General features: G+C 28.6%; 2 protein-coding genes and 2 long non-coding RNA genes across 5 annotated transcripts; 2 read left to right on the forward strand and 2 right to left on the reverse strand.

Moving 5' to 3' along the window:
- Positions 1 to 458: 458 nt before the first annotated feature.
- On the reverse strand, positions 459 to 5,896 carry LOC145046966 (uncharacterized). Its single transcript, XM_078995221.1, has 13 exons — positions 5,761 to 5,896; positions 5,592 to 5,660; positions 5,021 to 5,182; positions 4,682 to 4,939; positions 4,136 to 4,571; positions 3,902 to 4,001; positions 3,073 to 3,712; positions 2,799 to 2,956; positions 2,338 to 2,528; positions 1,814 to 2,274; positions 1,690 to 1,767; positions 1,055 to 1,543; positions 459 to 919 (listed from the first exon to the last, which is right to left on the reverse strand). The coding sequence occupies exons 1-13, from the start codon at positions 5,894 to 5,896 to the stop codon at positions 459 to 461; spliced, it is 3,639 nt and encodes a 1,212-aa protein (XP_078851347.1).
- A 550-nt stretch (positions 5,897 to 6,446) lies between these two features.
- Positions 6,447 to 7,319, forward strand: LOC145047253 (uncharacterized). Of its 2 annotated transcripts, none has more exons than XR_013682171.1 (3): positions 6,447 to 6,531; positions 6,868 to 6,968; positions 7,155 to 7,319. It is a non-coding gene; the product is annotated as an uncharacterized LOC145047253 (long non-coding RNA). The 2 variants fall into 2 exon arrangements; XR_013682172.1 differs by lacking the exon at positions 6,447 to 6,531 and adding an exon at positions 6,623 to 6,640.
- Positions 7,320 to 8,196: 877 nt separating this feature from the next.
- On the forward strand, positions 8,197 to 9,620 carry LOC145044928 (uncharacterized). Its single transcript, XR_013681720.1, has 3 exons — positions 8,197 to 8,254; positions 8,549 to 8,613; positions 9,185 to 9,620. It is a non-coding gene; the product is annotated as an uncharacterized LOC145044928 (long non-coding RNA).
- Positions 9,621 to 10,766: 1,146 nt separating this feature from the next.
- LOC145046967 (uncharacterized) lies at positions 10,767 to 12,258 on the reverse strand. Its single transcript, XM_078995222.1, has 7 exons — positions 12,212 to 12,258; positions 11,967 to 12,102; positions 11,675 to 11,883; positions 11,468 to 11,588; positions 11,208 to 11,387; positions 11,053 to 11,121; positions 10,767 to 10,976 (listed from the first exon to the last, which is right to left on the reverse strand). The coding sequence occupies exons 1-7, from the start codon at positions 12,256 to 12,258 to the stop codon at positions 10,767 to 10,769; spliced, it is 972 nt and encodes a 323-aa protein (XP_078851348.1).
- Between the last annotated feature and the right edge of the window lie 523 nt (positions 12,259 to 12,781).

Raw genomic sequence — 12,781 nt, forward strand, 5'->3', positions numbered from 1 at the left:
TACAATTGTCCATGTGAAAAAACCGGATCTTTGAGAAACAAACCAACATTCGATAATGATTGTTCTTGACTCTTATTAATAGTCATTGCAAAACATACCGCCAAAGGAAACTATCTTCTTGTGAATTTGAATGGAATTTTTTTTTCTGATGGAGTTAAAGACATTCTTGGAATAAAAGTTCGGTTTCCAATATTAGTTCCAGTTATTATACGCGCCTCGATAACACGTTTGCCCAATGATATCACCTGTAGTCTTGTGCCATTACATAAGCCGTTTTTCTGATCAATATTTCTCAGTAACATTACTGGAACACCAATTTTTAAAACTAACTTATGATTTGGTAGACCGGATACTTTCAGACCATTTAATACATCAGGAGAGTATAAATTTGCATCAAACTGATTATGGACAAATTCGGACTCACATATGCTATCTGAACTTAAATATTCAACCTCATCTCATGGAAACTTATTAAGCAAACGGTCGTTTATTTCTTGAACAACTTCATTCTTTGGAGCAAGTATCGCTCTTTCTTGGAAATAATTTGTAGTGCTATACTTCTCCAAAATTGAAGGATATACAAACTCAATTAATGAACCTATAGGATCATCTGCATCCTTAATGAGAATATCATCCGGAACATCAATAATTGTTTCGCCGTCGTTCCGACCACCGAGTTTGCCTTCTCCTATATCCAATAACCAACTTGCAAAATCTTTTGTTTTTTCTATATTAGCTTGATCCTTTCCAACACTGAGTCTCATATTTTTTGTTAATCTATACACTTTGCAATGTTGCCATAAATATGAGGAACTCAAAGAAGCGTTAACAATGTTTTGTCTGCTGCCACCCGGAACTACAGGTAGAATCTGTCTGAAATCTCCTCCAAAGACAATAACTTTCCCTCCAAAAGGAATATCTGAGATGCAAGAATTTTCACACCTTAACACATCTTTCAATGTTCAATCTAAAGCTTCAAATGCATGCTTATGGATCATAGGTGCTTCATCCCAAATTATCAAAGAGGTTTTTCTTATTAAGCTAGCCAAGTCACCATCTGGATTTATTTTACAAAAAGAATCTTCTGTAAGTTCAAATGGAAGTATAAATCGAGAGTGTGCTGTTCTACCACCGGGCAATAATAATGATGCAATACCGCTTGAAGCAACATTTAAAACAATGTTACCGTCAGATCTAATGGCTGCAGATATTGTCTTCCACAAAAAAGTTTTACCCGTTCCACCATAACCATAAACGAAGAAAACACCTCCTTTATTTTCTTTAACAGCACTCATTATGTCAACGAAAATGTTACGTTGCTCATTTGTTAATGCAAGAAACATACGATCAAAGTCATTCTTTATAACGGGAATGTCGAAATCTAGTTGCTCAATGATAAGTCGATTATTCGAAGAAGAAACTGATTCAACATTTGGGTAAGGCATGTTTGTGAAATTTTTGAGAGTGGAGTTATTTCGAAGTAAGATGTGTTCTATTTCGAACAAAGTTAAATTCTTAACTTCATCTTCACTGAGTGATAAGTCTGCACCACAAATTTAAAATTAACTTAAAAAATAAAATACAATATTTAATAATATGTATAATAATTATTTAATTGGTGTTGATATTTTAAAAATAATATTTTAAATAGAAATGAAGATAATAATTGAAATACCTGGAGACTTTAACCTTTGTCGTTGGTTATATAGAATTCCATCTGCCAAATATTCCCATGTATTTTCTCAAACGGCCTCTGGTTTAGATATACTATTACACATCAACAAAGTTGCAAATAAGAAGCGTAGATAAAAACCAGATCTAGAATGACTTGCTTCTTTAATTGCATCGATGTATTCCTTGTCATCATCTAATAGACCAAGTGCAAAACCAGCATCTCTAAAAGAAGCATATGTTTGACCGTTTACTGTGCGAATATCATCAAATGACGTCGGTCCTTTAACTTTATTTAAAAGAATCCTTAAAAAATAAGCTTCGCCAAGTTTAGGTGAAACCGAATGAATTCTACCAATGGCTTTTCCTACTTTCCTTCTGCTCCAAAATCTACCATTTAACTTCCAAACAAACTTTGTAGGAAATTCAACATATGTAAGATCTCGTGCTTCACTATTAATTGCATTACACTCCATCCATGATGTGAACTTTGAAGCAGCAACAGAAGCTTTGTCCAGAATATCGTCGATATCATCGTCTTCGCCATACACGATCTGTTGTTGATTTAGAAGATGAAAAGGTAGTCTAACAACAGAAGGATACCTGCAGTGAACATCATATTTAAATAATGAATATGAAAAAGGTAGTCTAAACACAAAATGATACCTGCAATGAACATCATATTTAAATATTCTCCATGATGCTTCACATGCAGATAAATATCTACAATCGTAATATTCCGTTATTTCATCGACCGCATCATTATTTTCACATTCATTGCTTGTTGGTAGAACAACAACTGTAGCTCTATCTGGACCCTTGTTTATATATTTAAACAGATACTTTATAGAAGATCCCTGATTGCACCATTCAACATTAATATGTGCCTGATATCTTTTTAATAGATATTTGTTGTATGGAACAACATTTCTATTATCCAACTTGACACCCAACTTTTCTACAAAATGACCATCGTCTCTTCTCCTATATAAAGGAAAACCATTCTAATCAACAGACGAATGATTACAAAATAGTTTTGGAAAGTTTTTAGAGCACTTATTATCCACCATGCATGGACAATTCATATTTTGAGCTCCACATGGACCATGAATCATGAACTCATTGACAAGTGAATATAATTCAGGCTCTTGAACTTTGTCTGGTATCTCGGCGGAAATTATCGGATCGATAAATTCAACAGTGGGTAACTTGTTGTTAGAATGCATAAACAAACAAATATAACTATGCGGCAAACCTCTCTTTTGAAATTCAATCGTATAAACATCTGCATAATATTTGCAAAAAAAAACAAAATATGATTAGACAATAAAAACTTAAATAACATATACTATAATAAGAGTAATATTAAATACAATAATGAAAAAATATAATCTTAATTACATGCTTGAACTGTGCCGAAAATTTTCTTCTCTCTTAACTCTTTAATAAATGCATCGAGCTTTATCTTGAACAACCTACATAATATATCAGGCCTGTCTTCTGGTTGAAGTGAAGTATCCTTAAGAAACCTTTTAATCTCTGGCCATTTGGGATTACACGTGAAGGTTATGAAAAAATCTGGATATCCAAACCATTTACAAAGTGACATGGCATCCAAATAGTTTTGCAACATATATCGTGCACCACCAGTAAATGACGAAGGTAAAATCACACGTTGACCGACATTGGAGATATTAGTGGTTCCTTGAGCTTTCTGGTTATGTAAATTCTCGTAAGACTCGCATCTAAGAACATTTTGTTGCTTACGTATGTAATGCAATCTCTCTGTTTCCATCATAGTATAGGCATCTACCAGAAACTGTTGAAACAACCTTTTTGAATTAAGAATGAGCGAGAACGAATGATCTCTATCTTGAATTCTAAAAGCAAAATATTCTCTCATTGTACATTTCGCCCGCTTGCTGTTGGTTGTAAATGCCACACCTCTATGAAGAATGTCAACACTGTAACCATCATCCCCATATGGAAATAGCAGTGGATATTGTAGAGGAAGGTATGAAGGATGCAATTCACTGATACGCTGTAAAAATCCAGATTTTGTTTGAACAACAATATCCCTATTTTCAATTGATTCACAACTGTCACCGATAATTAAGGCGGCAACCTCAGAAGCAGTCGGAAGGTTATATGTTCTTCCATCCCGCTATCTTCTCCCGATAAGTCGTAATTTCATATCAACTTGAGGATTTTTCTGAAAATTATCTCTTACCATTCTATAAGATTTAACCAACACATTATTTGAATACAACATCACCTTAATATCTTCAATAATATCGGTGTCAATTGATGTTGATTGATCCTTTTCCCCACTAAAAAAAATAAATTTTTATATAATATTAGTACTTACTGTGTGTGTGTGTATATATATATATATATATATATATATATATAACTATAAAATAATAATAAAAATTAATTATGAATAAGGAGTTAGAAAAAATACCGAAAGCATTTCTGTTTATTTGAAATTTCGTTCTCAGTATCATAAATGTATAACTGAGAGAATTTAGGTTCAGACTCTTTGGATGGTAAAAGGCTTTCAATACTATGATAATTTTGACCACCCAATCTAAAAATGTATGGAGCGTTTCCTCTATTGATTGAAGTATCAATTTTACCACCCATCAACGTAAAAGAAAACATTGAGTTGTAACGTCGAATGTTTTTCATAAAGTGTTTGCTTTTAGAATCCATATTTCGAAACATTGTTTCATAACTCAAGGGTGCTCTCTTTAATTCTGGAAGTTGAACTTTGCCGTAACCACAACATAATGAATAATCCGTGTTCCCTTTTTCTTTACCTCTAATGGATTCATTTCTCCATAACTTTGCATGACATGTTTGACATACAACATTTTGATCACCATGATCCAAATATTCTGTAAAAGAAAAGGCAAAAAAAAAAAATATTTCGAAATTTTATAAGTATATACAACACACTATTTTAAATGTAAAAAAAAAAGAAAATGGATATTAATTTTTTTATTACCATTTGAGATACCAACCATAAGGTTTTCATTTATGAGTTGATGTATATTTTCTACATCGTCTCTCAAATCAATCAAAGGGATAGGGGATAAATTTATCGTCTTCCTTTTTGATTTATGACATCCTGGATTTAAGTTGATTGATGATGAAGAACCAGTTAATGTAGATGCATTTTTGGATGTCATATCATTTGAAAGTGCATTGTACTGTCTTTTGTTTGCTACATTTGAAGTGGAATATTTATCGAAACTGATGTTATCTGACCAAAAAAAAAGTATATATATATATATGCAGATTATATACAATATGGATAATAGTACATTATAAAAAAAATTAATACCATTTGTAGTGTTAGATAATGTGGTTCTAACATTTGTAATGTTAGATAACTGAGTTCTAACATCTGTAAAGGAAGGAGAGTATTGTACGTTTCTATTTTGGATTGCAGGTGAAGCAAATGAGCTGACATTTTCAATTTGACCAACAATGTAGGTTGATTGATCTGCAAATAAAAAAAAACTCTTAAAAAATTAAGACATATGTATAAAACAAAGTAATGACATGAAATCATCTAATATTACAGGTTTTGAAAAAAAAATTTATTAGAGATCATTTATTGTATATAAATGTAAAATAAACTGAAAACATAGAATAAAAAATATAATTAGCGTAAAAAGTAATTATATTAGTTAAGAGATGCGCTATTGATGTACTTGTAATTTTGGTTCTTGTATTCATTTTGTTAGATCTTTTATTTTCCAAATATATTTTTCTTTGTCTTCTTTTCTCTCTGGCTTGCAACTGGTCCATGTTATTGTTGTTTTCTGCATAATAAATAATAGGATAGGAAATCAAATGTATAATTAGGTAAATAATAATATTGTATAATAATATTAAAGTAATAAACGTACCTTTGTAAGCATCGGTTACAAATTTCGAAGAAAATTGACTTGCATCGGCTGAAGAATTAGATAATGTATCTATTTTTTTAGCTTAATAAATATTTATATTATTAAAAAAATTATGTCATTTAAAAATTAAGAAAATAATTATAATAAAATATATATATGAAAAACTTACCTTTATAAATCGAAGTATTAACATTTGTAGTTGTTGAAAATACATGTGCTGAGTTAGTACCCAAATTGATATTTTTTGTATTATCTAAATAAAAACTATTTAGTTTTCTAGTCTTTTTAGAAGGAAACGAATGCATCAGATGGCTGCAACAATTAAAAAATAAATAAAATTAGTATAGTCATTAATATGCTTAAGAGATAAGAATTAAGTATTGACATAACATTTATCAAATAAATAAAATTAGTATATAAGTATGTATAAGAATTAAGGACACTGTCTAAAATGTAGTGAATTCGAAGTATGTGTCAGTATTTTTTTAAATTTTTTTTAGATTTAAACAAAATATTAAATCAATATTTGATATTTGTTTATACTGTGTAATTGTGAGTATAATTAAAAATATTAAACTTAATAATTTATTACTTTTAATGATAAATACACTTTATGAAATGTGAATCGTATTTTGGCCTTACAACCTCGGGAGAAATCGAAGAGATAAGAAGAGGAGAATGAACCCTAACCCTAAACATGATTTCAGCACAAACACAGAAATCGAAGAGGAAGGAATCACATTTCAGTGATTAATCAGAAGATATTTCATGGGTGTTTGAAAGATAGGAATCCTTACATATTTGAAGTCGAATTGGAGTTATGTATCGATCAACCAGAGATAAATATGGGATAGTGTTATGTATCTCTCTTCGGTCACAGTGTGTTAGCATCTGTTTTTCTCAGTTCACAATCTCTACCCAACTCTCCTTGTAACCCTAGGTCGGACTCCCTTTCTCGCTTACTGTTTCCATTTATCTCTCTCCATGTTTCCATTACCTGGTGTTTATTGAATCATATTACAATTCTCGACATCCAATTTCTTTATTAGGTACATAATAATTTTACGATTAAACGGTTATAACATTACTACTTTTCTCATTTTTGCTCGATTCTAAACACTAACGTAAACCCTAAACTACACCAAACTGATATCCATACTCATACGCCTCTCTTCCTCTTTCTCCCATCATGTTGATTTTTAATTTTATTTTTTCTACTGATATGATTCTGATTTTATGTATTATGTTTGACAGATGTCTGTTGTGTTGTTTTCAGGTAGAAAAAGAATAGGATGTTGAGCTTATTGGTGATTAATTGGAAACCCAATTTGAACTTGGATCCGAAGGCATTCAATAGCCACTACCTAGCAGTAAAATGTAATTTATTTTGCATTATTTTGTATATTTGGTATTTGGATCTGCCATAATTTGTATGTTTGTTTTTTTTTTTTAATTATTTCTATAACCTACATCATCAGATCGTACCATTGCTTTAAGTTTTATTAATCAAATCTTGATTGAAATGCTATGAGAGAGATAATGTAAAAGTGATTATTTTAACAGGTAAATCATTTGATATTTATGAAGAAATTAGGAGCTTAATCAACTTCAATTCACTTCTGGTGTGTTTGTTGGGGGTAGTTCCAAGACGTGGCAAAACTAAAATAGTTGATAGTGAGCTCTTTAAGATGCCTGGTGTTGAGCATGGATGTCTTTGACCCTTCAAAGTAGCGGTATAATTTAATTTTTTCACTATTTATTTCATAGTAAATGTAAAAAACATAATGCTATACTTTTGATGATATTTTTGTTCATCACTATCTCATTAAAATATAGAGTAGGTGGCTTATATATAGATTTTTTTTTAAATTTATAAAAATGATGTAAAATTTCTGCTTGCATTTCTAAGTAAAATACATAATATCACAAGGGTATTTTCGTCATAATTTTGGATAATGGGTAAAAGGGTTCTTTTTTCTGTTTGATGAATCAAGTGGAAATAGGAGGAACGGTTAAAAATCTTAAGTGAGAGCCATTGAAGGAAAATTTTCAAAAATAGGATGATAATATGGATAGATATTGAAAGTACAATAGTTTGAAATATAAGTAATACAAAAAAAATTATGGTATTTATCAGGAAAATCATGAAAAAAATGATCCTTTAATAAAATGTTACATAACTGGACATTGTTATCATATTTTATTAGAGAAATGGTCCTTGTGGCTTTAAAAGTTACAATACCAGTCCCTGTGGTAGAAAAAAAATGACATATGTGGTCCTTGTTGTTAATAAATTTTGTGGTTTAGTAAAAAAAACTTTATTATAAACGGAAGTGTAATTTATTTCTAAAGTTTATTGATATTAAAAGTACATTTTCTTAAGTAGGAGGATATTATGGGTATATTAAAAAAACTTTATTATTTGTGGAATAAAAAAACTAAAAATTAGTTTCAAAACATTAACCTGATATGTGAATATGTAATTGTTGCAGAACTTAAGAGGGCACAGGATTGAAAAGCAGTTGGCATTTCAAATGAATAGATGAATAGAACTTGTATGAAGCAGATTGAGGTAAGAAAGTTGAAAGAGGGTTTCACAGATGCAATTGAAACAGGAAGAAGACGAATGAGTAATTTCAAAACGTTGGATTTCACGTATTAAGGTATATTTATAGATATAAAATTAATCTTTGAATATCTTCGCAATATAATCACTGATTTTATGAATTTATTGTTATTGAAATTGTATATGATATTTTTTTGTTCATGATTTGATGGAATTTAGTAGATTATATATCATTTTAAATAAAGATTTGATTTGCATTTAATAATGGATTGCAGAAAATTAGGAAAAAATTAGTTAAATTGATGAAATTAATTGAGTAGCTATTATATTGATATCTTTGACTTACAAATTAAGATTTTGAACTTCCTGATTTTTTGGTTTTTAAATGCAGAGAATGAGTTTAAATTGGAAAACATATGACGTTCATGATTTTGCTCGGTTGAGCATTTAATGGAGGTAATGACATCCTTTTTGCCTAATGTCGGCTTTAGTAGTTAATTAAATTTTATGTTTAATAAATAAAATTAATGAAAATGTTATTGTCCAAGTTTTAATCTACAAATATTTTCAAAATTAAAGATCCTCATGCTTAAGAAAAACATTATTAATAATTTCAAATCGTAATAACTAATCAAAAATTTGGAAAAAAAAAGTTTTAATTTAAACATTTATAAGTTATATTAGTAAATTTGTAATTTTGGTTTAAATAAATATATAAATCGTTATGAGAAAATAATTTATGTTTTGTAAATTCAATTATTTGTAATCATGACCTTGTATGATGCAATATGCATTAGAGTATAATGAAAAGAATACAATAAATCATGAAAGTGGCATTAATATATTATAAATTAAACATGAAAGTGATGAACTATATAATGGGAACTTGTATATTGTTATTGAATGTTGAATGAACAATGTAATACAAAAACTGATATACTAAAAGAATATACATCAACTGATGAAAAGCATAGTACCAAATACTCTGAAAAAACTTACCTGATATGTGATTCTGGATGTTTTGCAGGATTAACAGGAAGAAGAATTCAATGGTAGTTGATGTGTGAACGAAATAGATGAATAAAAAGTTTACGAAGTAGATTGAAGTAAGAAAAGCGATTTATTAACTGCAGATGCTTTTGAAAGACAAAGAAGACAGGATCTGTAAATTAAAGAAGATGTATATTACGTATAGAGGTATATTTATATATAGTTATACATATAAATGTTATTATTTTAATATTATGAGATTATAACTCCGGATTTTATGCATATATTGTTATTAAAATTGGATTGGATATATTTTTGTACCTGATCTTACGGGATTTAATAGACTCTGGATCAATTCTTAATAAATATACGATTTGCAGTTAAGAAGGGATTACATAAAATGACAATGAAATATGTTATATGGACGAAAATTAAAAAATTATTTATGGTATTGATATATTTGACTTGAACATGCGGTGTATAGTTTATCTTATTAAAAGATTTTTGCATATTTTCTGAAAATCGTAATATTCATTCTAATTTTATTAATGAATCTTTATCTTTATTCTTTATGTTACATACTTGTCGGGATTGTATGTATCAATTACATGAAAGGACTTTGAAGTTGGAGATGAAGAAAAGAAGCGGGAAAAAACAAATTTGGGGGTTTGGCAGATTGACACGTGGAAGTTTGGTACTTATTTTCTTCAGTTGCGATAATAATATGGAGGTAATGCCATCTGGTTTGCATATATATATATATATATATATATATATATATATATATATATATATATATATATATATATATATATATATATATTTTTAGATTTTAGATTTTAGAATTATAATAAATTTAATAATACTTGGGATGGTCATTTTTTCTCGAAATATTAATCTATTAACATTAATAAAAGTTATGAATTGTTCGATAATCTAGAAATGTAAAAACAATATGTTAATTTTGAAATGCTAATAATATCGTAATAACCTTATTATCTTTTGTTAGATAATCTGATTACTTGACTTTCACATTAAAAGTAAAACAGTAAGTATAAATTATAATACGAGATTATAACTTTAAAAAATAAGGCAGTCAAACGATTAGCAAAAAAAGGACAAGCAATAATAATTCATTAAACTGTTTATATAGAAAGACATAGTTATAATAATATGTCATTGAAATCATCCAAAAAAGGAAAAACATAAATTTATTAATTTTAAAGAACAATTATCTTTAAATTTGTCCCATAAAAAAGTGTTTGTATAAAATCGATTTAAAGAATATGTAACATAGAAGAACATGTACAACATAGGCGAACATGTACAATTTGTTACAATAAACCGGTTACATAAAAAGACATTGAGCATGACATTTAATCAACATAGGTATAATAATATGTCTTTGAAATCATCCAAAAAATACATTCAAAATGATGATAGTAGTAATCAAAAAAAGGAAACCAAAATGAAATAAATGTAAATGAACCATTATCAAGAAATTTGTCCCATAAAAAACTTATTTTAACCAATCATTGTACCAAATAAGTAAAACAACTTTTAATAGCAAAGAAAACCATCTCAAAAATTCTAATTTCTTCCTGAAAGCATAAAAGAACTCACTTTTCCAATTTAGGAACTAAAAGTGTATTTCCCTCTCCAATTGATTTTCTTTTAGTTTTTGTGGAACTCATATCACCTCCACAATCAACGTCATAAATGTCATGGAGGTTGCGCTTCAAATCACTTGATATTTTCAGCGGACTGGTTGCAGATGATTTATCAACTGTTGATGGAGTAAAACTCTCATCTGTCTGTGATATGACATCCTAAATTTAAAAAAACATAAACTTTCATATGGAATATATAAATATTAATGAAAGTTAATATGGAAATATAAAATACCTTTTGAACATTCTCAACTACATCATCTGATTCGAGGGGTACTTCATTTAAGGACACTGATTGAGTAGTCTAGAAAATAAAATGGACATATACAAAACGTTATGTATATAAATAAAAAAACATATATAAAGGGTGATCATTAAAAAGTTATGTACCAAAATTTCTAATTTACTTTCCAAATTGGAAACAATATCCACATCCTCTGTAAGTTTGACAACGTTGTAGATATTATTATAGTTGCTGACGTTGTAGGATGTAATTTCTACAAGAAACGCAAATTTGCGGTTTTTCAACACGTTCATCTGGTTTGGAAAAAGTTGCATACTGTCTCCAGCCTGTAAGAAGTAGTTTAATATATTAAAACCAAAAAATGGTATTTGATAAAAAATATATATATATACGGTTTCAAGTATACCTCTTCATGTAATTTTTTCAACTGAGATGCACTTATTTCCAACAATCTTTTTGCCTCCCTATCAAAAAGAGTAAATCCAATAGTGCCGGTATGATCTTGCACGTTGATTGGAATTATATACCTAATAAAAAATATATTATATTAATATTAATTTTGTTGACATAGTGAAAATATTAAATATATTAATATAAGTGGATATGTGTTTACTTTAAAACAACATGAAAATTCTCGTCATTGCAAACTGGATCTAAACACTGAATTTCAACAGTTTCTGAGATATTGTCGGGGGTAGTATAAGACAGATTTGGTTTGGGCACTTTGTTTATCTTTTTCCCACATTTGTAGCACGCTTCATAACACCAACGTAGATTCTGTCTTATATTGACAATCTTACCAACTAATACAAATTTCATTGGCTGTATAAAATAAAATGTAAAATTAACAAAAAAAACACAAAAAATGTATATAAAATCAAAGGACCTAAAATAAAGAAACATACTTTGAGTGGTTCTGTGATCTCCGAAATGGTTTTTAAAGGGAAATCCCCTTTAAAATCATCTATGTATGAAGAAGCGTAACTTGGCAGCGTAGTTATGCTTTTTTCCGGCATACCTCGATTAACATTAACTTTCAATCTGGATTGTTTTAAGTTATACTATTAATTACAATAGACTGAATAGTTATAATTTTAAACACAACATATAATTTTTTAAACAGTTTAAATATATATTAAAATAGACTCACTCTTTTTTGAAGTCATTAATCTCATCTATTTCAGAATTAATGAACATTTTTGTTACATCATAATGACTTTTTGCCTGACCTATTCCTGTAAAAAAAAATTATTAAATAAAAGTAGATTGATGAAAAATATGTAAATATATATAGTTTGAATACAAACCATCCCAAATGTTCAGTTTAACAAACTGCATCACTATAACAACAGAAGTAACCATGGGGTTACTTTTCAAGTACTGTGACAATTGGTGTGCTTGACTTCCAAATATAGTGACCTGCAAGTGTACAGACCTATTTTTTTTTTTTTTTTTAATTTAATTAGTATTTTAAATTGATTCTTATATTAGTAAAAATAAGAATAAAATAAAGATAATAATTTTTTATTTGCATAATCTCACTCTAAATTAGTTAGTGTAATCTTCATGTAATGCCTTTGTGTGTTAGGATCGGATGCTTCAAGGGGATGAAATGACACAATTTGTCCAATAACATCTACACAATTTAATAAAATAGAAGTAGATATTATTTAGTTAAAACTGAATGGAATAAAATTGATAATAACATTGATAAGAAAGT

The sequence above is a fragment of the Lactuca saligna genome, chromosome 5 (genome assembly GCF_052625555.1).
Source record: "Lactuca saligna cultivar CGN05327 chromosome 5, ASM5262555v1, whole genome shotgun sequence".
NCBI classification, from domain to species: domain Eukaryota; kingdom Viridiplantae; phylum Streptophyta; class Magnoliopsida; order Asterales; family Asteraceae; genus Lactuca; species Lactuca saligna.